Below are 27,737 nucleotides of genomic sequence, written 5' to 3' on the forward strand. Positions count from 1 at the left end.
AAGACTGTGATACTTGAGCTGAGACCTGAAGGGAGTGAGGAAGCAAATCATGTGACCATTTGCAAGAAGGGCTTTGGACACAGAGGAAAAAAGCCTGGAGCAAAAGCAAAAGCTTGGTGCCTTTATGAAACTGCAGAAAGGCCAATATGGACAGAGCAGAGTGAACATTAGCAGACGCAAGTGATGAAGTAGTAAGATAAGCAGGGCCCACATCACAAGGCAGAGGGCCTTGTGGGCCACAGAAGGGTGTTGAATTTGATTTGTAGGAGTGATGGGAGGCTATTACACGTTTTTGAAGAGGGAAGTGACATGATCTGACTCACATGTTTGGAGGATAGCTCTGGCTTTTTGGTGGAGAGCAGGCTGTAGGAGGGCTAAGAGTAGAAGCATGGAGACCAGCTCAGAAGCTATTGGTCTGGTCCAGATGAGAGACAGTGGTAAGAAGTGGTCTGAATTGAAATATATTTAAATAAACCCCTCTAGCCTTATACCTTTTTAAGGGTTAAAGGTAAGGGAATCACCTGGGAAGAAGAAAAACATTCTGATGCCAGTTCTACCATATGACAGAACCATTTCCTGTGCTGCCTGGATTAGCAAGTGGCCTCTGTTTATGTAAGCAGAGGTAACTGTGTTCCATGAGATAGGGTTTGAGCATAAGATACCTGTGCTGTCAGAAGGTCATATCAGTTCAACATAAAGGGAGGACTAAGACACCATGAACCTGAAGTCTATGTAGCATTAAAATATGTGCAGATTGGTAGATTAATAAAAAGTCATAGAGACAGGATTGCCCATCAACACTGCAGGTTCTATGAGATCAAAACCTGACATAACAATTACTGTTATTATACAACACACTCTAGGGTAAAAAAATCCCAAACCTCAGTAGATGGCCCGTTATTATTTCAAGCAATATTTAAGATGATAAAATTTCAGGACAACGTGATTTTGAGCAGAATATTGGAATTAGTTGCAATGGGATTTGACATGTCTGTTATTTGACTGAGTGTTATACACTGGTATAACATCAGACAATATTCAAAGGTCATTCCCATATGTTATGTCATGGTCTTCACAACAAACATTGTGATGTAGACAAGTGAGGTTACAGTTATTCACAAATTTACAGCTAAAGAAACTAAAGTTTGATAAGGTTGAGAGATTCAGCCTACAATTCAGCCCTTCTGGATTCCTATTCCAAAACATTTCCCACAATTCAATAATAAAGCTCTTAAAGTATAGTAAGATCTACTTTATAAAAACAATCATTAGCTAATAAAACAGATTTTATATATAAAAGATTATTTAAATACCATCAATATCTTGTGTTGGTATTTTACTGTCTTTTTTCTATTATCTTTACTTATTACTGTTTGGAAGATCATAGAACATAACACGCATCCTCTGTAGTAGCAATAGAACAAAAAAATGATACAGGGCCAATGGTTTGGAAGCAGACCTTCAATTAAATCATACAATTGCTTTTAATTCAATGTAAAGATCTAAATGAACCTCTTTTTTTACCTGAGGATGAGTGATTTTTGAGGAAATTTAAGTTGGAAAAGAAACTAGATGAGACTGCACAGTTCAGGATACCAAGATACCACTAGAAGGCTCTTTCACTGATTTAATTGTTCAGCTTTACTATTCACTTTAAAATAATGTATCCTACATCACATAATGTTCATTTGGGACCCGCTTTTTCTTTTCTCTGCCAAAATATCATCTTCCCAACATCCATATTTCAATTTGGTCCACAAATCACAGAACCTTTGTGGAAAAAGAGAGGTTTCCATGGTGAAATGCAAATGACTTTTTCAATTCTTAGTAACTCCTTTAATATACATATATAAACAAAGCCTATTGCACACATGTGGAATAAAAACAAGTGTATCTTAATATATACACAAGGAAAGAGTTAACAAGAAAAGGTTATGTCAAAGGAAATTTTTATAATAAATTGCAGTTTGCTCTGCAGCACCTCAAAGGAGTTATTTAAAATAAAAGCACAGTACTTGGTTTATTGACAAAAATGACATAAAAGACATAACTGATATACATGCAGGGCTCTTAAACTGAAGGAGCTGCAATACCGCATTAGGTCCACTTGAGAGCTCAGACTTTCATCTTCTAAGTCTTTAATGATACAATCATTTAACACCTGAAAAACTGTCCATGTATTACATTTGACCTTGTGAATACCATACCAAAGAGATAAAAGCCTTTTTGTCTTAAAGATTTTATCAAGTCCTCAGAAAATGCAACATCCTTCATCTCAGGTCTGAAATAAAAATATTCTGGAAGAAGTTAAATGCTCCCCTCTTGTTCTGGTCAGAATTTCTACACACTGAAACAACTTCCAAAAATAAAACCAACATGGACACAAACAAGAGACACACATTCTCACATCAATTCAGTTTGACTTGATTAATCTGGAACTCAATCCCCTCCATCTTTGGATCTATGTCCTTTGTATCTACTCTATGAAGGAGTAAGTACAAAAGAAATGCCTGAATCGTTTAATAGAATTTGGCTTTAAAGGTTAGTACCACAATTTATTTTCAAAGATTTAAAGATGATAAAGATTGGCTACTGTTGAACTACAGGAATGGTGACGAGAAACGAGAAAGTCAGAACTAGGAGACTAAAACCAGAGCAACAAAATAAATGAACCAGATCAGCGATTGCATTGGAGGAAGATATGTGCCTCTTACGTAAAATAAGATTGATGTTATTTAACCTAGAATTATTAAGCCAGAAATAACCTTAGAGATGGAACATTATTTTCTAAACCTCTCCTTTACAGTAAAAAAAAAATGGAGACAGAAATGACTTGTCCCTACCCTTTAAACGAACACCAAGCTACTCCACTAATGAGCACTAAAATATTCACACAAGTTTTGTAAACCCAACTTACTATTTTGTTCTCCTTAGTTGCCAAGTTCACACATTTAAATAAGTAAGGATTCCAATGTGACTACAAGGCATGTTTTGGGGTCTGTTTCTAATTAAGCAGAAATTAATAATCAAGGGTGAAGAAACAAGTTGCCAGCTGTCACATGCTCGGTTGCTCTTTATAACTTCAAGGGCCTGAAATATGCACTACATCTCCCAAAATTATTAACTTATTTCTAAGAAGGAAGGATACAGTGAATTTACACTCGTTATTAGAAAGATGCAGCCTCACCTGCTATTCTTAAAAGAAAAAAATTTCTATGCCTAAGTTTAACAGTTAACATACTTATTAAAAAAAAATACAACTATGCAATCCTAAGGCTGTATCCATAAGCAAGTACTTGCCAATAAGGTTACACAGAACCGAAAAAGAGAATGATCAAATATTCTATTACTTGAACAGTATAATCAGTCTGCTAATTTTTTAAATAGCTATATAATTTAGGCAGAAGTCAGACTCTTTGTTTAAAAGACATGAAAATTACAATTCCATAGCTAAAATTAAACTCATTGTAAAATAAGTAAATGTGGCTCAAAGGTACATATGTTTACCAATTGTTATTACAAAGCAACAACTTTAATAAGATCATAAGTACATAACATTAAAACAGTGAAAAATGATCTCTAGGAATTGAATGTGACCAACACAGGCATTATTATAGAACAAGACTTAAGGGAAGGAGAGAAGTGAACTAACACTTATTGAACACTAGGCATTGTGCTAGCACTCTATCAATGTTCCAGTTAATCATCTCAATTGTCACAGCGACCTTATGAGGCAGTATTATCATTATTCTCATTTTACAGGTAAGAAACAGAAAGGTTAGGTAACTTGCCTAAGCTCACACAGCTAGTTGGTAGCAGAGCTGTGATTTGAATCTAGATCTGTTTGACTCCTAAACCCATAATCTTTTCAGATTATCCACTGAAATGTAGATTAATTAATCACCCATTTCTTTTAAAAAATACTTTAACAGGATTTTGATCATAAAAAAACACAACCCAACTTATTTTTTTCTCTCTGTTATCACATCTGGAAAGCCTGCAGAATTAAGTTTATAAAAGTGAAACAGAATTCAAATCGATTCCACGTTTATAAGAGTACCTTGCACATGAGTTGTAAACGTCAGCTTTTTTCAAAGTGTTTTCATAAATTTTGACTCATTTTGTCATCACAACACCCCTGTGAGGGAAAGCTGATGATATCATCATTCTGGAGATGAAGTTTCAACTATGTCAGTTGCCCAACCTCACATCATACAGCAGATTACAGACAGAACTGAGACCACAGGAGATCTACATATCCTGATTCTATCCATTGCTCTTCCCTGCACACCCTACTGCTTTCAGATGCAAAAGATAAGAATTTCTACATCTAAGGCAGCACTTCACTCCACGCTTTTTTCTAAAGTAGCCAAAAAATACCATGATTTATATGGAGGAAATACAGACTGTGCCTTGACATGTTCTTTCTTCCTATCCAATAAGATCAAACTATGTGAATACAACAGTTCTAAGGTATAATTGTCTTTTTCTTTCTTTGATGTTCACCATACTATTCATGATGAAATAACTGAATTTAAATCAAAGCACATGTATACAGCAAGTGATTCCATTATAATCTTGAAAATCTGTAGCCTAAACAGCAAAAGCAATTTCCATTCATACAACACATAAAAATCATCTAGTATTAGGTAAGACCGAACTTACATATAGCCATTGGTAGAAAAGATGTGCTGAGATATTCAATAATATCCTTGTGCAGAAACGGAGGAAAGGTAGCTAAAGTTGATATCATCGTGTAGGGCAAAGTACTCAGAATATCATCATTGAGAAAGGGGAGCAAACACGTAGTTGTATAAAATATTGACTGTCCAAGATCTACAAAACAAAATGAAGTAATCAGTCACTGAATATTTTGCCATTTAACAAAAAATGCTAATTTTACATTTTAAGTTTTTATGAACTGGTTTAAATTATAAGCAACCATCACTCCCTTCCTATCAAGAGTTCTGTAGAGTACGTACACAGTCTTTGATGAATGATTGCATTAAGAAATATACAGTTGATTCGTGAACAACACAAATTTTGAACTGTTGGGTTTCAACAAGGTTTGAACTGTGTGGGTCTACTTATATACATGGATTTTTTCAATAAATATAGTACCTGTATCTTCATTTTACAGATCTTTAAATCAACTAAGTGCAGGGAAAAGTTTGTGTTCAATTAGAGATCACAATAAGTGGAACCCAAAGAACTAGGGTTTGAGTCCTGATTCTATCCAAACTGTTTCAGCTCCCTGCCCTTAGGTGAGTCATTTATCAATTCCTTTGTTTTTGAGGCAGAGAGAGCAGCAGAGATTGCAGATTTTCAACTGTATGGGGGCTCAGTGCCCCTAACCCCACAAGTTGTTCAAGGGTCAACCGTATCTATGATGTGAGCTTTTCCTCAACACCTTATCCATCTTCAGTAGTACTTGGTATTCATATTACTCCCTGATTTCATAAATTAAAAGCACTTTCCAAGTGATAACGAATCTTGAAATCTTTCCAGCATTCTTACCTCTGTTACATTTTACACAAGATCACTGTGGCACAGCGATGTTAAATTATTTTCTCACGGGAATTTTTAGAAAAATCAAGGGCAAGACTGGAAATAAAACCATGCTATTTCTGCTCCATCGACCGAACAATCTTCCTACATCTGGAGTCCTGGGCAATGAAGTAATTTGCGTCTTCCAGCACAGCGGCAGATTCAGCACGCACCAAAGAAGGGAAGCCGTAAACTGATACTGCATGACCCTGCACACTTAGTTATCAATTATCACAGAAGGACGTGCCACCTCATAATAATCTTTCTATCAACGCTTTTAAGTGATAGGAACAGTACCTACCTCACTTCATTAGAAGGATTGTTAGGAGGTTTAAATGAGAAAAACGTAAAGTGCTTAACATAGCACCTAATGTGTGCTCCACAAATATTAGATATTATTATGAATATTAATATTGTTATTATTATTATTACCTGCACAAGGAGTAAAAATAGAGGACATTCAAAAAATCATAACGATTTAGCTTTAGAATGCATGTAAACCAAATCCCATCACACTGAATACATATTTTGATGTTTCTGGATCTCCTGATATACAGTTCATCAGCCAAGACTTGACAATGAAGGCTTTTTCTCATTTTCATATCCATTATAAAAGAAAACTATTAGACTTGTTTGTCTTGTAGCAGATGCACCTTCTTTGTGCTATTTTCATGCCTAATGTTAATTCTGATTATCATTAGAATTAATATGCCACCTCAACAAGCACATCAACTGACAGCAGAGAGGATGTGGCCACACTGCCCACTGGGGAGTGAGGGTCAGTCAACCTTGGGCTCAAATTGATGAAACCGAAAATTCACAAGTGTATTCCTGAGAACTGACTGAGCCTGTGCACATAAGACACCTCAGCTGCCTTTTAGCCTAGTTACAGAACATTGGCACTGAAAGGAACCTGAAGTCCCCCTGGAATATTTTTCAAATGAGGAGGCTGAGGCCCAGAGAAGGGAAGTGATTGCCCAAGAACACCTGAGAGTTAGTAGCTGAACTGCAACAAAAATGCAGCTCTGCTGGGTACAGTGCAGTGGTTCTCAAACTTGGTGTACAGAAGAATCACCCAGAGAGCTAGTTAAAAATTCAGATCCTCAGGACCCACACCTCAGTCATTCTCGTTTAGAAGTTCCAGCTTGGGAACCAGAATTCCACGTTCCAAACTCCCTCCCTCAGAAAGTCTGATGTCATTCAGATCAAAACAGGGTTGTATTGGTTTTTAACCTCTAAGGGATGGTCTAGTGAGTTTTTCCTATCTTCTGAGATCTGTTATGCAGAACAAGAACACAGCCTATAGATAACAGTAAAGAGGAAGGTCACAAAATAGCTGTGGGTAAAAGAGCAAAAATACAAATAATCCCCCCTGAAATTGTCACAATTTACACATTAACTGCAGTTAAATGGGCTGTGAGATACCAAGCTGAATGCTTTTATCTTAATCAAGGGGCTCTAACTCAGTGGCCCATCCCAAGACCAGGCAGGTGGTCACAAAGGAAAAGCACTGACAAGTTCACCACCATGGTAAGCTCCGGGAATATTACATTCAAAGAGTCATCTCCTTTAAGTTCTGAGCTGAGATAGGATCACAATAAAAGTGACTAGACTCAAACAGCTACAAAATTGTACAATAAGCAAACTCACAAGTTTCTACATTTTTTATATTCACTGTTATACAGAATTGTAAATATAAAAAACAAATTAATAATCATTTCATCATTTTTATAAAAGAAGATTTTTTTTTTTAAGTTCAGAACACATCTTACTAAATAAACCATTAAGCATTCTCTTAGGAAAGTTAGCCATAACTAAAAGACAAAATAACCTCCACCACCCACCCATTTCTGAAATTCCAATTTTTTGGACAGTGAAACTTTAGTTATCATACCTCCATGGACCAAATTATCAGTGCTTTAAAGTTAAGACAACTGGTGTATTAAAAGCTCATTTGCTGCAAAAGTCATTTTTCTTACTGTATGATTTTTCATTTGATTCTCCCAAATATAATATTGAATACTTAAGCAGTAGATATTATTGTGCTCCTTTTTATGAGTTAGAAGAATTTGGTAAGCATGCAAGATAATGAAATTTACTAAAGACACACAGTAGAAAGAGGAAGAGTTAAGAAAAGAAGCATGCTCTTAGGCTTCTGTCCTAAAGCACCACTAAGACTGTGTAGTGTATACCATACACGGCATGCATATACTATATATGGCATAAAGCACCACTATACACTGTACCACTTGGTCAACATTTTCTAATAACTATGGATTGTTTGTTAAATTTGGAAGCATTCTAGAGATTTCTTATTATCTAATCTCCTGGGTTTAAAGACAGGAAAAATGAGTCCCAGAGAGATTCTATGATTTGCTCCCCAAAATCACAGAATTAGTCAGTGGATATGATGTGCCCTTTAAGGTCCACCTCTTACATTTCCTGGGGGGCAAGTTTTTAAAACTTAACATCCAAATCGTAATTTCAACCAGAGTCTCCTTGATAAGCAGATCAGGGGAGAATAGTTAAGTTCCTTTTATAGTCTTCCTCCTTTCTCAAGCCCATTCCTCCCACCCATGCAGACCCACTTGGATAACACCTCTCTGGCCATAAAACAGAAAAAAATGATAATAAGGCAAACACCATAATTAAGCTTCAGTGTAAGAAAGGTTTTAGCCACACAAAGACCTTTCAAGCAATTTATTATAATAACAACAACAGTCTCTAGCATCTATAAACATACATGTACATTTTCAAAAGTTTCAATTAAATGCTCACCATGTTGGCCATGCTGTAGTAAAGGAACTAGATCCAGGAGAGTCACCAAAGTCACGTAGAGGCCTTGATAGTCCAAAGAAGGGTAGTCTGACAAGTGAGCATCACGACTTTGCAGGCCACGTTCAGAGGGAGCATCTCGCAGGACGCTGTAAAGGAGGGAGCGAGTAACAGTAGGGTTGATGGAACTGACCTGCGGTCTTAGAGATGGGGTGAGTGGGAATGGCACAGGAAAAAGACACATGGTCATGGGCACTGTCAAATTGGAGGCATCTTGGTTTTCCTTCTTCCCTGTGCGGGACAAAATGCTGTTGGGGGGACAAAGAAAAAAAAGAGACAACAAAGACACAAAGAACAGCACATTACATTGAAATGACACTCTAAAACAAATAATAAAACACCAGATACATCCCACATAAGATGCAATTGCCACACCAGCAGCATCTACAAATCTAGTACGGGTCGCAGAGCTTCATGCACAGAGATACCAATAACGTAAGGTTTATTTTGCGGAAGTTGCATTGCATCTCATGTGTTATCTGGCTAGTAAGGAGCAAAAATATAAAAATGCATGTTTCAGTGCCAAACCCATGTTTTACAGTTTATTGATTTGATGAAGGCGAGGTTTCCGGAAAGGAAGAATGATGGCTTTGTCTAATGAGTTAGAGCTTTCATTGCTAATTAAAAGGAGCTTTCAAAGCAAAGGAAGTTTTCAGCAAGACTGTCTTAATCAGGTAAAGAAAAACTTGCAAAATATAGGTATGGCACTTGCAGAAACATGTTTTAGCAAAGAATAAACATGTGTGTTTATTAAGAGAGTCTTAAAAATCACATGTTTATTGCATCAAAATAATGTCTATATGTATATTATGATACTGTTTCATGACATTCTGTCAGTATCATTTGAGATAATGAAGTTTAAACAGGCATATGAATTTAGAAATAATACATATTTCTAAAATGTTAGCTAAACTACATTGGAAAAGCTATAAAATAATATAGAGTAGATGGTCCATAGCATATGTTTGTGAACTAATGATAATGGTTATTTATGTGTGTTTTTTAAATTTTGCATGTTAGGGAGGAAACATTTTATTTTATGAATACAAACAGAGGTTTATTAAATAGTTACCTTCAAAATTCTAAAGACTAAGCAAGCAGTATCTGTCATATAGCTGCACGTCATACAATAAGATCTCATATATATATTACTGCTGCTACTTACGTTATTATTCAACAAAACTCACTAAAAACTAAAGGAAAGATAATTTACAAAGTTAAAAAAATTTTAATGGAAATAAAAAGAAATTCTTAAAAATAAATTGGCTTTCTTTTAGCACTAATTTTTAAATAAAAACCTTTTAGTAAAAGCAATAAAGCAGAAAAATTGCTAATTTAAAAATAGAAGAAATGACTGCTTAGCCAAATGTTTAGTTTTTTTAAATTAGGTTATACTATTTAATCATTAAAGACATTATAATGGTAATATCTATACATTATACTGGTAATATCTGCTGCACTTACAAAGTGCTTTGATATAGTACACTTCGATGTTAATCAAAATAGATAACAATTTATAAATGTTTCATTACATAGAAATAATCTTATCTTACATTTATTCTATGTGCATCAAACATTACTAAGTTCTTAGTTAATGATATTACATTTACAATTTTACAGTGGTGTGAAGAATTGGTTAGTGTCAAGCATGCTCGCTATTTCAAATTTACATTTATTTTTATTTACTCTTAGTGCGAAATATGTTACAATGTAAGAAAAATGACTACATGCTTTTTATTTTCCATGTGCCTAATTTACCTCGATTTCCTTTGTCTTCTGTTACCCAATGTCCAGGGAAAAACAATTAATAATAATAAAAATAACTTCAGAATAGTTATGTAATACTTCTTAGCAATAAATAACTTAAGATTTAGTGTAATTTTTTAATTTTTAAAGGGATTTAATTTACCTTTTTTGTGTGTGATGTATTTAACTTTGTAAGCTTATACTTTACAATGGGATAATATCAACATTCCAGTTACCCCTGCCTGCCTACATCTATTATAAATACCATCAGATTTTCCATCAGACTTTATACTTTCCTCATATAACTCAATTACTCCTAAAAGTACCCCCTTTAAATGCTATATTCTTGATAAACCCACTCACCAAAAATCTGTTTTAACCCTGTAGGATTTTATCCCACTGAAAATTCCCTTAAAATCACAATGGATGTAAGTCAGAAATATTATTTCCCAAACTTCAGCCCTAAATTAGCCTACTACCAGCATCCTTCCAAAATTGCAACATGTGGCTCTTATAGAAGTGGCACGGAAAAACAATACTTTGCCTTAGAGAATAAAATTAGCTGTAGAGCATACATTAATGCTTTTCTCTAAATTAAGTACATTGCTCTCATCAAACTTTTCCTTGGTGGGGGAAATATAGCACATTATTCTTTTCAAATACACAGTAGTATTTTTCCAAAGTTTGATATAATTTAACAAACACTAGTTAAATCAACTTTGGAGGCTCTACATTGATATTTTTCCCTTCCTGTATATGGAGGGTTTCCAAATGATAGCAGCACCAACTTCATATACGTAGGGAAGAAAAAACGTCAGCACTGAAACAGTAAACTTCTCTCTCACTGCCTTTAGATTTAATAAGTAGGTGAGGTTGAGAAAAAATGGCTGAAGATGAATAATCCATGAAACCAGTTTTAAATTATCATTCATGTTTCAATGTAAGGAAATGTTTTCATTTGTGGAAAAACTTAAGAAGGGCTCATGAATAAATGTACAATGCATTGTGATTTCATGATGTTTTGTGAAGTTTATTCATTAAAAAAAAGAAACTTATTTCCCCAACCAAACTGTCTAACTTGGGAATGATAAAACCATCTTCCCCATCTGAGATTCTTTCCCAGAGGTCTGTACACCCAACCAAAAAGAATATTAAGAATGCCCTGCTCAGAAGAGTTTGACCCAGCAGACAACTCTTCACCTTTCCTCTTCACTCCTGAGATCCTCTTTACCAAGCATTTACTTCCAACATCAAGAGAAACCAAGAGAAGAGGAACACTGTGGGTGTGGGGAAAGATGAGGAGTCGCCCTGAGGTATCTATAGCACAGAAAATTAATATGTCAAATAAACTTTCTATAAGATTATGAACTTTGACATTTGAATTAGATTTATGCACTTCATAAAATTTACTTGATTATGCTATGCTCTAAAGCTACTCTGTGGACAATAAATCAGTCATTTGAAGGTCTGTATTTTGTTCCTAAGCCATTAGAAATTAGAATTCAATTAAGATTATCGAACTGAAACTAGAATCTCTTTTAAAAACATATTAAACATTTTCTAAACAGTTAGCAGCAAGTAGCTTTCCCCAAACTCAATGATTTTCTTAAAAAGATAGTATGTGCTAGCAGTTCGAATGGCACCAGAAGAGTGATCTGGGGGAAGGAATTCCAAAAGAATGTTTGAAATAGGAAGACTAGAAGAAAGCCTTTAAATGTTCTCCCAGATAAAAGGCAAGATCCCTACAGAAGACCTTAGATGTTTAAAATATGGTCCCAGAATGCTTCTAATATAAAATGGACAGATTCCTCTGCAGCCATGAGGGGAGATTAAACTAGTTGATCTTCATAGTCACTTCTAATGCTAAAAGCAAGCAAAAAACTAAACTCTGAAGTTGTGTATAAACTGTGTGCCCATTGCCTCACTTAGACCCCCTACTAAGTTAAAATGAGGACACCTCAGCACTCACATAAAATCTTACCCAGGACCCTCGGTCACTGCTAGATTAAGTAAATGCTCTAGAAGAGTTCCTGTGATGGATGAAATTTGGACTCAAGTCAATTCAATTCAACAAATACTTACTGATCCCCTTCTAAGGACAGAACATTGCTCTAGACTCAAGGGCCAGCAAGCTGAGTAACACAGAGGACTTGCCTGCTGCTCACCTAGAGTTTGGGGAACCTCCATGAATCTGAGTCCAATAATAAACTAAGTGGACCTATGTGGACTGTTCAACTGCTGAGATAGTCAATTATGGTCTCTATATTTCTCCACAAGTAATCTCTCCTCTCCTATGGATTAAATTAATTGAAGTTAAACACCTAGCCTAATCTCTGCCTTTGAAAATGTGTACAAACCTCTACTGAAATCAGAGAGAGTTGCGTGCATGCATGAATACCAAAGGACTATTACTCTAAAAATGCAATTGTGACTTAAATGATGCTGCTGGAACTTCAAGTCACATATTTTAACCAAAATAATTTTAACTTCATTGAGAATACCCAAAGAGAAAGCAGAGGGTTACTCTGTGAGAATATATCTTTAATGCTTTCTTGTTTCTTTCCAAGAACCTGAATTCTGAAAGCAAGAAGTGCTTCTGAATGTATATAATAAATTACATAAAATGCAAAGGAAACCATCTTGTTTGTAAGTAGAAAGCATTACTGTCAAAGAATCTTGGACACCAAATACTTAGACCATCTTATTTGTCTTGAACTTTCTAACAGCATAAGTAAAATGAAGAATTATAAATATGATTATTACGGATGTATAAACCAACAATGAGAATGACGAAAATGACCATAACTTGGTCTAATACATAGGACAATAGCTGTAAGTTCTGTATTATTGGAATTATTGGAAAGTAAACAAAAGAGATGAAAAATTTTTTGAAACTGAGGTAGGCAAAGAGAAGAAAGAAAATGCATTGGGTTCAGCCCAAGAGTTGAACCTGTGAGTATTAAAGTCCAGCCAGGGACTTGTTACTCAGTGTCTTCTTTCTTCCTCCCACTTGATTTGTGTGTGTCCTATAGGCTGTCAACTCTGCTCTGACCTACTAGCCACAACGAATTGCTGAGTGGGAGATAGCACTAAAACATCTGGGAATTGAAACACTGTCCATATCACCTCAGGTATAGCTCAATTTAACTTTCAAAAGGATGGGGACTTCCCTGGCAGTCCAGTGGTTAAGACTCCACGCTCCCACTGCAGGGGGCATGGGTTCAATCCCTAGTCAGGGAACTAAGATCCCACAAGCCAGGCAGCGCGGCCAAAAAAAAAAAGATGGTAAATCTTTGTGCCAAGCACTTCCTTTCCTCCCTAGATCTCAAAGACAGCCAAAATTATACTCTATGGACTCATAATGGATGCCAGCATTCCCAAAGGCCAAACCAAGTTTTTACTAAAAGAAGTGTCCCTAGAATATGATAACCAGCAATAGTAAGGAGAAGCAGCATAGCCTAACTGTTCAGAGCGTGTGCCGTGGATTAGGACTCCCAGGGTCGAATTCTGGTTCCAGCGCTCACCAGATATGTAACTTCGAGCAATTTAACCACTCTGTGCTTTAATTTCATTATATATAAAATGGGTATAATAGTATATTTATTTAATAGAATTAATATGAGGGGTTAAATGAGATGACACATGTAAAGTGCTCAGAAAAGTGCTTGACATATCATTACTATTACATATTATAATATAATATTGCTATGATAATAATAGCTATTGGTTAGTACTACCATTCGTTGTGGCTGTTGATATTGTCTGCCTTTGAAAATGGACTCAATTGCATAGAGTCTTTCCCAACAGCACTTGAATAAACTATTTTAACACTAGTTTTACCATTAAAATGCTGTCACTCATGATCATATTCTAATGATTCATTGCTCAAGAAAATGGAATCCTCATGTCTTGCAAACATGACTTCAATATCCCAAATTTCTTAATTTTTTGGCACCATGACTAAGACCTAAGCAGCAAGTTTCGAAGTGCCAACTAGAATGTCACAGTTTCTTTGCAAATGGAATTCGGAATTTGCTTCCTACTGAAAAGTGTCTCTCACTTAGAGAGCTTTCAGAATTTGTGATAAAGGAAAGTGTTTCCCGTTGAGAAGCCTGACCTCAAAGACAAAAGGAGAATTCAAGAGGACAGAATCGGATGCCTTGGTGCCTTATCTGATTATTACTGTGAAAACTGAGCTAATTATTCCACTGCCATTGGAAAAGAGAAATGTCCTATAGCAAGCTCCTAAACTTACTATGTAAGTATGAAATCTACGAATCTGATAAACAGAATCCTTTTAACATAGAACAAGGACACTAGGGGTTCTAAAGAAGAAGAGACATTCCAAAGAATAAGAACACAGAGATAGTGGCACTGAAGACTAGGAGCTGACTTGCTCTAGTGAGGCTTCTTTCTACAAGGCATTCAGTCCGCCCAGGGCAAAGCCTTAGACTGCTGGGAACTCCAGTGCCACTATAGTCGTTCTGAGCTGGTGTTCTTTCCCTAATGCCTATCTTACAAAACTTTTGCTGTTATATAGCTGAAAGAAATGTGTTTCTAAAATCAGATCTGGAGTGAGGAGATCATGATAATGGAAGAGACCAAGCCTTAGAATTTAATGGAAAGTGAAGTGTGCTCTCACTTCTTCGATGTTATTTCCCCTACAATTGAGTCTTTACCTGAAAGGCTCACCTTTGTCTGCCTGCTTTTCCTAATGAGAACTGTGAAGCAGATGGGTCCCCCCTGTCTCTACCTTATAGTCAAAGCAGACAGTATAAAAAGGGCTGCCGTGGTTTTGTTTGTTGTCCTCCATATCGACTGTAAAGCATATTGAACACTTGAAGTGTTACATGGATTAAAAATAATTGTTATTATCATAAATTATGCTTCGAGAAATAGGAAATACTACTGATGAACTTAAAAATGCTTCGTAATTCTGATTTTCTTTAAGACCATATGTGTTTCCTGTTCTTAATTTTAAGCAAATGTAGGTTCTCCTTTTAATTCCACTCTATATTAGTGCCAAACATATAACTTTTATCACTATATAAATCTCTTGAAAAGGCGTTCAACTGAGGAAAGCAGGCAGTAGCCATTTTTATCAGTTAGGCCTCTGATCTCATCTGCTATATACACCCAGAAAGCTTGAGTCCAGACTCTTCTGGCAGAGCGCTAGAAAACATAAGGCCCTTCAAGACTTTCAGTTCGATAAAAATTTAGGTCCCAGTCAATTTAGTAGAACTACCTAATAATTCTTTCAAAGGACAGGATATTTTAAAGCTTACCTTAACAAGGTCTGAGAAAAGTATTTCAGGGTGTTTGCAATATCTGTTCCTGAAGGTACAGGATAAATGTTGTGGAGAACCCGGTTATGATATTCCTGTAAGTACCGGATCTTGGAAGCAACTAGATAAAAGCAAAAAAAAAAAAAAAAAAGAAAAAAAGAAGAATCATCTTGTAATATGTATTAGGCATACAGTTATTTTTTTTAATGATCAGATACAGGAAGTTAATCAGTATTTTAAGGAAAATATGTAAATTTTTACTGGAATTCCATGATGGAAACAATTATAAAAGACCTTTAATTTACTTATAATTGTATTCCACACACAAAATTACTTTTAGTTATCTGGCTTAATATCCTAGTCACAAATTAGCCGTTACTTTTTATCACTAAGAAAGGCAGTACTCCAAATCATCCTATAATCACCCCCAAGTCAGCTTATTATTAGCAAAATAATAATAGATATATATCTCTGCCACCAGAGAATTATATTTAATAGTGCTTAACTAAAACTGGAGAAAACTCAAAAGGTCTTTCAACAACACTAAGACTCCTAAAATATAGGGAATCCGTTGCATAATAGCAACAATCAAAACCAGATTTTTAACACAATAAGTGATCATAAAGTGTGTTTAGTGAATGTTTGAACTGTGAGAATTGTTAACGTAGATTAATTTGGTGAGTATTAAGTAAGAATGCAATGACTGTGTGGTAACAAATTACAAAAAGTGAATGTCACATTTTTCGTCCAAGTAACTTCATAAATTAGGAGACTTCCTAATAGCTTTCTGAGCTTGGCTGCCCAGATCTTCTCAAGATTCAGGAGGGACTAAATAGGCTTATTTACCCTCCTAGACCTACCTGGAGTCACCAGCATTGTCCACATTCCTGACCTGACCTTTGACCTGGCAGCAGTGAATGGCCCAGTTCTAGTCATTCCTCTTTGCAAATCCCAAGGGGCCATGATGATCAACGTCTCTCAGGTCTCCTCTTCCACAGAGCTCTCAACACTGTCCATTTGTCCTTTCAATCTTTAAGGCTACCAAAGGAGCCTTTTAGGTGGTATGGCTCACTGTCAGCAGTTAACAGAAGACATATCAAGTCCTGGAGAAGCACGGCCTTGCTGTCCCCAACAGCCCATGGAAACAAGCTCCTGGATGCATTCTAACTGAAATGCTGGCTTAAGCAACTTGAAGAGAGTCAAAATGCTTTTGATAGGCATGGGACGTAGAATCACAGAATGATGAGATAGCAGAACTAGAAGGACCTTAGAGACCTTTGCCCATAACCATTTCATTTTAAAGGTGGGGAAAATGAGGCACATAGGGAGTCAACGGCCGAGCTATACTAGAACTTATGAACCCTGACTCCCATCCAGTGCTCTTTCCACTATGATACACTCTAGAACACCATCTGAAATGAAGTCAGTATGCAGATAGTGGGTGTTCACTGCATGACATCAAAGCAGTTTTCAGCTGTTATTAGGTTAATTATAGATTCTAAATCTCACGTATACCATTTATCAGATTTGCCTTTTTTCCCCTCCTACTATCTGCACTGTTTCCATAATATGGTTAGCATTTTCCCACACAAATAAGTCTACATTGCAGATAATAACACCTTGAGTTTATATAGCACATCACCTCTGAAGAAAGCAACAAGTTTAAATCCATTGTCTCAATTAATCCCAATAAGTGTTTGGTTGTAAATAATTTTTTTCCTGAGATAAGGTAAAAGTAGATGATAGTTGAAAATGTTTCAGTTACATAATCTACAAAAATCCATTTTCTTCTCCATGTTTTTGATCTGCTATTCATCATCTTTTTAAAAATTACTTTACAGGGAACCCCTACATTAATACATAGTTCTGAGATCCAAGAATTTGAGATACGTGCTAGGCCAGCATACGCTTTCTGCATACCCACCATCACAATAATGCTTTGTTACTATGACTTTTCTCAAGTTTTAACATTCAGCAGGTTTCTGTCGAGTATTTCAGGAATACCATTAATCATTCTACCACCTTAAAAAGGTGTTGATAGTGCAGGTTTTGGACAATAAGCTCAAATGAGGAGAAAAGTCATAGATTCCCCCAACTCAATGCTTGCTCGTGATTCAAGAACTACAAAACTGTCACTACACAAAGACAGTGAGCATTCGAAAATGTGAAATGAACGAATGTGCTTTTTACAGTTCCTTTCATTAAAATGCAGCAAAGACTCCTTTCAATGGGTATCCAAATATGCAAGGGAAAGCACAGAGTCACTCCCTTCTTTGAGATCTTTTAACATTTTACAAATGTTACAATGTATTGCCTTTGTTTACTTACCTGTTTATTTTTCTTTACCAGGTTGTAAATTTCTTGAAGGCAAAAACTATACCTTATTCATGTCTCTATCCCAAGCCTAACACACTGCCTGGCACTTAATAGCAGGCACTCAATACATTTGCAGGATAAATGAACACATGAATTATTAATTTAATAACAGCACTATCACTTCGGAGTTTTTTGCATATATACCTGTCTCCCACACTAGATTGTGGACTCTTTTTATCCCTAGTGCCAGACACCTAGTAGGTGTTCAATAAATAATTGATGAGTGAAGATGGGGAAAAAAGGAAGAAAGAAAGGGGGAGAGAAAGAAGAACAAAAATAGTGGTGAGTAATCATTAAAAACAATTTTTTTTTATAGAACCGGTTGGAAAAATGTTCAAGTTAATTTGTTCATTGGTGAATGCAACAAAATCCTAGCAGTCACTGATTTATTTAACTTTCCTCTTTTCAACTATTTAAGAACAGCCAGAAAGGTCCCTGACATACAGTAATTTGTAATTGCGCTGAGGATGTGAATGAAATTCATTTACATTTCAACTTTGCACACAAGAGATGGTTGTTTGGCTGAGCACACAGCAGCCTCATGGCAGCAGAGAGGTCATATGTAATACTTTACTCCACCCATACGCCTAAATATTGCTGCAGAAACTCAGATAATTGGGTTGACTGGAGTAAACAAATCATCTCCAATCTCACCTGACCCTGAGGTTACATTTCTCTAGTAATCTCCTTCTTCTACCCTCTTCAATCACTGTTTCATCTTTCTCCATGCTTTTCAAGACTACCCCTACAGCCAGTTTTTTCGTTATACTTTAAGAAAACAGAAGCCATCTGCTATGGACTGAATTTTGTCCCCAAAAATTCATATGTTGAAGTCCTAATCTCAAAATGTGACTGTATTTGAAGATCAGGCCTTTAAAGAGGCGATTAAGTTAAAATGAGGCCCTTAGAATGGGCCCTCATCCAGGCTGACTGGTGTCTTTATAACAAGAGGAGATTAGAGCCCAGGAGAGACACCAGAGATGTATGTGCACAGAGAAAGGGCCATATGAGGACACAGTAAAAAGTCAGCCATCTGCAAGCCAAGGAGACAGTCCTCAGGAGAAACCAAATCTGCCGACACCTTGGTCTTGGACTTCTGGCCTCCAGGACAGCAAGAAAATTAATTTCTGTTGTATATGCCATCCTGTCTGTGATACTTTGTTATGGCAGCCCTGGCAAACTGACTAAAATACCACATTAGAGGAAGTCCTCTAAAAGTATAAGTAAAAGCTAAGAGTCTGAGCTCTGAAATTAAACAGCTCTGGACTAAGAATTTGGTTCTCTCTCTACTCAACCTCAGTTTCCTCATCTGTAAAACGGGGATAATCATACCAACTTCATGGGGCTATTGTGAATAATAAATCACTTACTGTGCTAATTACTTAGCATATACCTAGTACATATTCAACATACAGTAAATATCAAACATCAGTCCCACCACGAGTGCCCTCCATCCATCAGTTGTCTCTCCTACATCATTAATTTCTCTCTCCCTACGAAATTATTTCCATAACCATTCAAATAAACTCTAGAATCTCCCTTGTCAAAGGGAAACAAAAAACTTTCCCTCAACTTGACAATCCTTTCCAGCTATTGGCCTCTCTTCAGAGCCAAGATAATAAAGAGTTGTGTACACTCTCTCATCTCTCCATCATTTCTATTCTTACTTCTACGCACTCTCCAGTCTGGCTTCTACCTGCACCACTGCTCAGAATGTGTTTTTTCCACCATCGTCTAGAGTCTCCATGTTGCCAAATCCAATGGGCACTTCCCAGCCATCATTTTACTAGATCTTTCAGCACATTCCATCCGGCCAATCCCTCCTTCCTTGAAACTCTCTCGTTGGTTTCCCTGACAACCACATTCTTTTAGTCTTCCTCCTACCTCCCTAGTGTATCCCTCTCAACACACTTTGCCACCTCCCTTATTACTTAAAGTTTAAATGTTGGAATTCCTCAGCACTCAGATTCTCTGCTCCTCTCTCAATATTCTCTCCACAGTTCCATCCATCCAAAGGGCTTGAAGCACCATCTGTACCAACTACTCTTGAATGTATATCTCGGGACTTCCCTGGTCATCCAGCAGTTAAGAATCCTCCTTCCAATGCAGGGGACGCGAGTTCGATCCCTGGTCGGGGAAATAAGATCCCACATGCCGCGGGGCAACTAAGTCCGCGTGCCACAACTACTGAGCCCACGCGCTCTGGAGCCCGCACGCCGCAATGAAGAGCTCACTCGCAGCAACGAAGGACCCCGCATGCCGCAACGAAGATCCCGCGTGCCACAACTAAGACCTGACGCAGCCAAATTAATTAATTAATTAAAAAGAAAACTACACTGAAAAGAAAATTGTATATCTCCATCCCAGATGGGGATGGATCGCTCTTCTGAGTAACAGACCTTATCTATTCAATTTCTCTTACAGATATTACACAGCAAACATGTCCAACACTAAACTCTTATCTCTTCCCTCACCACCATCCATGTAATCCACCAAGTCACCCCAGCAAAGTGTCCTCGACAGCTCCTATTCCCTCTCCCCCACTCCTTAATCCAATCTATCACTAAGTCCTGTCAATGCTACCACCAAAATACACCTCCAACTGTCTTCTGTTCTTTATCTTCACTGTAATCACTGGGCACCATCATCTCCCGATCAATTCTAAAAGCCTCCTTACTCACCTTTCTGCTTATTTCTCGCCTCTCTCCAGTTCTTTCTCCTCAGAGCAAACAAAGAGATATTTTTAAAATATAAACTGTTTCACGCAAATCCCTCAGTGGCTATCCATTGCCCTCAGAATAAAATCCAAAATCCTTAACCAGGTCCCTGCCTATCTTCCAACCCGTCATACCACAAAGGCCAGACACATTGGCTCTTGCCCCAGTTTTTCTGAACACACAAAGCTATTTTTTGCCTGAAAATCTTTATATGTGCTTGTCCCTCTTCCTACTATGCTTTTCCTTCCATATTTTGTCTGTCTAACCCCTTCTCATGCATCAAGGCTGACTTTAAATGTCACTTCCCCATGGAAGTCTTATGTCTAAATTGATTCCCTCTCCTCCACCCTCATTTTCCTCTCTCACAACACCCTATTCTTTTTTTCACAGTAGTTAGCACAATTCTTAGTTATATACTTATCTGGGTGATTGTTGACTATCTCTCCCAAGCGGACAGTAGGCTCCAAGAACTATGTCCCCTGTTCACCACTGTATATGCCCAGTGACTAGTGAATAGTGGGTGCTGAATTTACTGGATCCTAGTAAGAATGAAAGGAAGAGCAGGAAGGAGGTAGAAAGTGGCTTTTTGCAGTGGTTAAATGGGTTACACTTTGTTTCTTTATGAAAATAGCCAAGGAAGCCAAAGGTTAAAGCTGTGATGAAAATGAAGAAAACATGAAAGGGGGTCTAAGAAAGTGATGATTTTTATCCAGGCAAACACAAGTCTAATCTCTGCTCTCTGCTTCTTCATTGTTCATCCTATCCCTACCATTTTGGAAACTGCTACATTTTGAGAGAAAGAGCCACAGAAACAAACTTCAGTCATTCATTTTAGGCATAGATATAAAACTACAAAAATACTTTAAAAAAAATAAACTAATAACTTGCTTTTCTTTAAATCTTAAGCATTTTCCTATGTCTCTAAATATTTTAATTAGCAATCCATTCCTATTTTTAAAATTTTAATTATCTATGCTTATTACCATAAAAGTAAAAAATTCGGGTAAGAAGATAAAATTACCTGAAGGCCCACTATTCAGAGACAACCACAGACAACATTTTTGGTATATTATCCTTCCTGAAAATTTTCTCTTCATAAATATACATCTACAAAAATGGAGTTATACTGTATACAGATTTAGAATCTGCTTTCCTCACTTTCTATATCCGAAATATATTTCTACATCATTTCAATAGCTTTATAATTGTCTTTTTTGTAAGTGAATCATAATTTATTTACCAATCATCTATTTGTGAACTTTTGGGTTATTTTTACTATTCTATTCAATGCTGCAAAGAATACCCTTTTAAATATGTGCACACATCTTTATTCCTTAGAATAAATTTTTAATTGTGTAATTGCTGAGTCAAACAGGAAATACTCATTTTAAAGCTTTCGGTAAGAACTGAGACATTACCCTTCAGAAAGACAGTATCTCTTTACATACCAATAGTATATGTATAACTAATAATGAATAATAATGTTTATTGAATGTCCACTATTTATCAGGCAGTCTATATACATTATTTCTTAATATACATTATTTTTAATCCTCACAATAACTTTTCAAAGTGGTTATTATCATCTCCACTTAAGCTGAATAAACCAAAGCTCAGAAAGAGTAAATGACTTGCCCAAAGGCACAAAGCTAGGAAACAGTAGAACTGACAGTTTAACTGGTTACAAGCCAGGCTTCTCCACCAGGTCACATTGTTTCTTAATGATTCTTACTAGTTTAATAATATTTAATTATTAAATATGATATAGCATGAAATATTGACATTTCCCCTATTCTATTGTTTGACATTTAGGTTGTTTCCAATATTTCAGTAAGTAACACTAGAGTGAACAGACGAAATATTAGACTAAATCTGTTTACTTTTTTAGGAAATACAAAATGAAACTTGCTTACTTCACCAGTCCCACACTTTTCTGCTTGAAAAACCAAATCCCTTTAGTCCTTGAAGACCCACCTTAAGAGTCACACCATTCAAGAAACCTTCTAACTGACGCTTATCACTGCCTCCCTTTCAGAAGACTTAAAGCACTCGTTATCTGCCTCAAAAATTTTGCCACTTAATTATATAAATTTTTCACTGATAATAAACTGTTCTGGATGGTTCTAAATGAGTTTCATGTTTGCAGATCTAGTCTCCCTAACAACACTTTAAGATCTTTGAGGACAGAACTCTCTTATATATCATTTGTAATGCCCTTAGATCTTGTCACAATGCTGGGCATAAAACAGATGGTCACGTTAACACAGGGGTTGAAAGGAATTAAAAGTTTAAACGTCAGCTATCTTACATCTTATTAACGTCCTCCAGATAAATTCTTTAACATTCTAGTATCATTTACACAAATAAGTAATTTCCAGATAAAATTTGTTTGTACAACATGTAATTAACCCAGAACTCTTTTCCTGATTTATTTTCCCCTCATCTCTCATTCAATAGAACTCCAAATAATCATTTCACTTTATATATTCCAAAGATTTTTATAGGTTCTTCATTATTTTTTGCAGTATTTACTCATTTTTCTTTTTTTCGAATAGGCCACTTATTGTACTTTTCCTGACTTGGACCCAAAACATGCTGGGTAACTGTGGTGGAGCCATCACAATGTCTTGCAGAGAGCTCTGGGATGCAGTGAGTTCCAACCTACAGCTGTGTGTGAGCCTCAGGGGTTCTTGTTTGCTTGTTTGTTTGTTTGTTGGCTTGTTTTGTTCTGTTCCTTTTTTGCCAAGTGAGAAATTAAAATAATACTTCCTCCACATTCTTTGCGAAAGTTGATTATTAATGTTGTAGATTTGAAAGCATATATCTTAAATCCATCTTATTTTTTTATTGGTTTCCTCTTCCACTCCATAAAGTCTAAGACTTTATGGATTTGCTGTCATTGCCTCCTTTTAAACTATTCATCTTCTTTTCAGTTTAACCTTTCATTGAGAAATGACAGACATAAACACAGAGTATTTGGACATACTTCACAAATTTGGATTGCTATAAATATTCACTTCAGGGGTTAAAGTAAGAATTATGCCTGGTTCCTTTTCCACTTCTTTTTTTTTTAATATATTTTTGGCTGCTTTGGGTCTTCATTGCTGTGCGCAGGCTTTCTCTAGTTGAGGCAAGCGGGGGCTACTCTTCGTTGCGCTGCACGGGCTTCTCATTGCAGTGGCTTCTCTTGTTGCGGAGCACGGGATCTAGGCGTGCGGGCTTCAGTAGTTGTGGCTCACGGGTTCTAGAGTGCAGGCTCAGTAGTTGTGGCGCATGGGCTTAGTTGCTCCATGGCAAGTGGGATCTTCCCGGACAAGGGCTCAAACCCGTAACCCCTGCATTGGCAGGCAGATTCTTAACCACTGCGCCGCCAGGGAAGTCCCTCACTTCTTCTCTTGATTAGAACATCAGACGCCTTAATCACCCTACATATCTGTCCTAACTTACTATTTTTGTGTCTCTCAAAGTGTTTGTCATGTCCAGTAGATTCTACTCCTTGGCCCAATTGGCTCTACCTAGAAATAGTCTCTAAAATCTATTCTCTTCTCCATCTACATTTACATCACCTTAATTCAAGCCTGCACATCTCTTTCCTAGATTATTGCTGTCACATCCAGACTGATTCCCTTCTGATCCTTTTTTTACATGACATCCAGAGAAATCTTTCCAATATGCAAGTCTTCCTCCTTTCCTGCTGGTTGAAATCCAGATAATTAACTTAGCATATTCAGTCCAGCATGAATGGATCCCTGCTCATCTGTCAAGCTTCATCTTCTGTCTTTTCACTACGTACCACACTTCAGCCATAATGACGCAAAAACCCCGACATGACGCTCTCACCCTTCCATGGTTTTGCACACACTATTCTCTCTACAGGAATGCAACCCATACTTCTCTGTCTGGCCACCTCCTAAGAATTCTTCATACCTCAGCTATAACCACTTCCGCTGTAGACAACTAACCCTCCCTACCACAAGCTGCATTAAATGGTCTCATTGGCACTCTCACAGCACACAGGGCTTCCCTCTATCATAGCCCTTATCGCCATATGCTATCGATATAATTACTAACTAACTGCCTCCTCCACTGCTCTGAGCCTCAATTTCTTAACCTATAAAACAGGGATAATGATATCTCTCTCGCAGGGTTGCTAAAGGATTTAAAATATTACATATATAAACTGTTTAGCACAATGACTGGCACATAGTGGATAATAAATTGCTACTAAAATTAGCAGTTACGTGTGAGATCCTTCTGCTTCCCCCTTCCCAGTCCAATACTCTGTCCCTCGAAATGGAATGACTGTAGAGTAAGGAAAACACAGCAGTGATCTTTCATCAACAAAATCAAGCATAACCCCCTACACACACACACACAATATAAATACTGCGTTTGGTACTAAAACCCAGTTCTATATTCAGAAACTCATCTTTTTTAAAGAATAAATACAGCTAATAATAAAGATGTTCAGAAATGGAGATGTGGGGAGAACAATGCAACAACGCATGGCTTGGGAGTTCTAATGAAGAACCAGAGTTCTTTGCAAATCCTTGATCAAAGAATGATCCTCCTTCTTTGAGGAAGGTCACCCTCTTGAACTGAAATCTCCTAAAAGTAACAAATGAAGGGATATGGGAAAGGATACACATATTTAAAGAGCCAAACAGTGAAATCTCCCCTCAAAAGCAAAAGGATGTCACTTGTCACAAATCTCATTGTTAATTCTTCCAAATATTCTTATACTTACATATATAATCTTCAGTGAGTTTTAGTTCCAGGAGGCAAACTTTATCTGGCACTTTCAGCAGACAGGAGAGGTCAGCGAATACTCCCATTCTTGGGCAAGTGATTCCAACACCACCATCATCATCGTCATTATCATCATCATCATCAATCACACTTGTATAGCCATTTACATTTTTCCAAGCATTTCCACATACATTATTTTTTACATTTTTTGAACAGTTAACTTGTGAAAAACAATACATCAGGAGTTCTAAGGAATTTCTGACATTAAGCAAAAGTTAAGCAGCAAAGGTGAAGGGAAAGATACTAGTGTTCTTATTCATTCATCAGATATTGTTGATTGAACACTCACTGTGTGCTAGGCACCTTGAGGCATGGGTAAATCAACAATAAAAAAAAGACATAATCCTCATCCTCTGAGTCACAATCACAATAATAATTCTAAATTGAGTGTTTACTTTGTGCCAGTGAACATAAAAATAACAGTTCTTTTGTTATTATTATTGCCATATTACCAATGAGAAAACCAAGGCTTAGAGAGGTTAAGTAACTTGACAAAGGTCACACGGGAGGTAAATGATAGAGCACTTACATGTCACCTATAAAGAGAAATAATTGAACAAATTGTGGCCCACCATACATTTTTTAGCATATTTTTAAAAACACATAGATACATAAAATCATCCAATGCTTTCACACATGAATTAGTGAGACCTGACCACTTGCCAACTAGAAAAGGTCTTAACATGGAAAAACCTCATTTGTCAGAAATGGGGCACTGGAAATAAAGAAAGGGGGAAAAACAATTTATTCAAGTGAAAACTGAAGATTCCTGTTTCGTTCCTATTGCACTGTTGGTCCTGAGAGCTTGTGCTAGGAACTATGAAAGTCAGATTCATTTCATATTGTGATGGAGAAAGTGATAAAGGCAGTGAATCTTCTTCAAGTTGAGTGTTTGTTGGATATTAGTAATATTTGAAATGGAATATGAATCTCTATTTTATTTTAATACAATCAGGTTAGGTTATGGAAGTTTGTTTTTAGAAGTTTACTGGATAGCTTCCTCAGATCAAGATTTTGAAATCGAAGAATCTAAGAGGTCAAAATTTAAGTACCTCACATTCCATCTGAAGAGTTACTCACAAGCTTGTACTTTCTTTCTGATGTGATGAGACCTCTGAATACTGTACTTGAAACTGCAAGGATGGGGGGAACAAGAGTATTACCGATTTGTTCAAGGAAGTATAAATCTGGACATACGACTTTAGCAGAAGAAAACTAGAGAATATTTTAACTCTCATTGCTAAACTGTACTGAGCTGTCTATAAGCATAGATTTTTGAGGAACTGAGGAGATATTTGGTAGAAATTTCAGAGATATGCCAAGGTTGATGACTATGAATCATTCTCTAAGTTTCTACATCTAAGTGCAATACGCAAGACATATCTGAATTATCAACCATCTATCCAGTCAGTGTGGTTCCATCTCAAAAGAAAATGATTGTACCGAAAATAAATTATACTCCTTAAGAATATGCAGATATCGCGCAACTGCCTAAATAAGAACCTGACTTACAGACAGCACTGTCCTGAAACTTAAGTAAGTGTCTGGTTACATGGACAAACTCGAGAATATTTGGGATCCTGTTTTCCTGATAAAGTACACTCTCTTCCATGACAGTGCTACAGTCCAAATTGAGATTCATGATCAACCTGGAGTTAAAATTCAGATGTGCTGTGACTCAGAACATACTACACAATACTCAAGAACAATTCAGTCCATCACACAACAACATTTTCTCTAACCTGATCAAAACTGAACACCAGTTAAATATAAAATGATAACTCTTTAGAGACTCTTTTTTTAAGACTCTTAAAAATATAATGTCTCCTTAGTGTTTACCATGTGCAAGGCAATGCTCTAAGCACTTTACCCTTTTAATCCTTGTAAGCCTCACAACAATCCAATGAGGTAGGAGCTATTTTATTCCCCTGTCCTTCTTTTTCTACATATGAAAAAACTGAAGGCATTGCTATCAAGTTTAAAAATTCAGGCCTACATGTAATTTGTACTTTCACTCATTCAGCAAATATTTACTGAAGGTCAACTATGTGCCAAACACTAGGGATATAACAATGCATGAGACAGCTGCAGCCCTTGATCTCATGTTGCTTATGATAAAGTGTGAAAGATGAACGGAAAGGACAAAAAAATTGCTTTAAAGGTCTATAAATATATGGGAACTAAAATAGAGAATAAAGCAAAGGATAAGGAATGCCTCCTTTACATAGGGTGGTTTGGGAAAGCCTCTCAGAAGAGATTATATTTAAGTTAAGACATAAAAAATGAGAAGACAATAGCCATGAAAAGGTGGGAGAAAGTTTCCAGGTTAAGACCACAAAAGTGAACACAAGCATCTAAATCACGCACACTTGAAATGCTACCAAACGACAGTAAAAGATTTTTTTTAAGACAAGAAGAAAGG

At 36.6% G+C, this 27,737-nt stretch overlaps 1 protein-coding gene across 8 annotated transcripts in view; it reads right to left on the reverse strand.

The window, feature by feature from the left end:
* UNC79 (unc-79 homolog, NALCN channel complex subunit) overlaps positions 1–27,737 on the reverse strand; it is a 257,982-nt gene that overhangs the window by 206,316 nt on the left and 23,929 nt on the right. For 4 of the 8 annotated variants that reach the window (XM_082384436.1, XM_082384433.1, XM_082384434.1 and 1 more), the window contains exons 2-4: positions 15,414–15,534; positions 8,326–8,471; positions 4,666–4,836 (exon numbers count right to left, since the gene is read on the reverse strand). In XM_082384436.1, the coding sequence (XP_082240562.1) occupies positions 4,666–4,836; positions 8,326–8,471; positions 15,414–15,534 (438 nt within the window). Of the gene's footprint in view, positions 1–4,665; positions 4,837–8,325; positions 8,631–15,413; positions 15,535–27,737 lie in introns of all 8 variants that reach the window. The other 4 variants (XM_082384435.1, XM_082384430.1, XM_082384431.1 and 1 more) reach the window with 1 other exon arrangement.

This window comes from Balaenoptera borealis (genome assembly GCF_965194805.1).
Source record: "Balaenoptera borealis genome assembly, chromosome: 3".
In the NCBI taxonomy this organism is placed as follows: domain Eukaryota; kingdom Metazoa; phylum Chordata; class Mammalia; order Artiodactyla; family Balaenopteridae; genus Balaenoptera; species Balaenoptera borealis.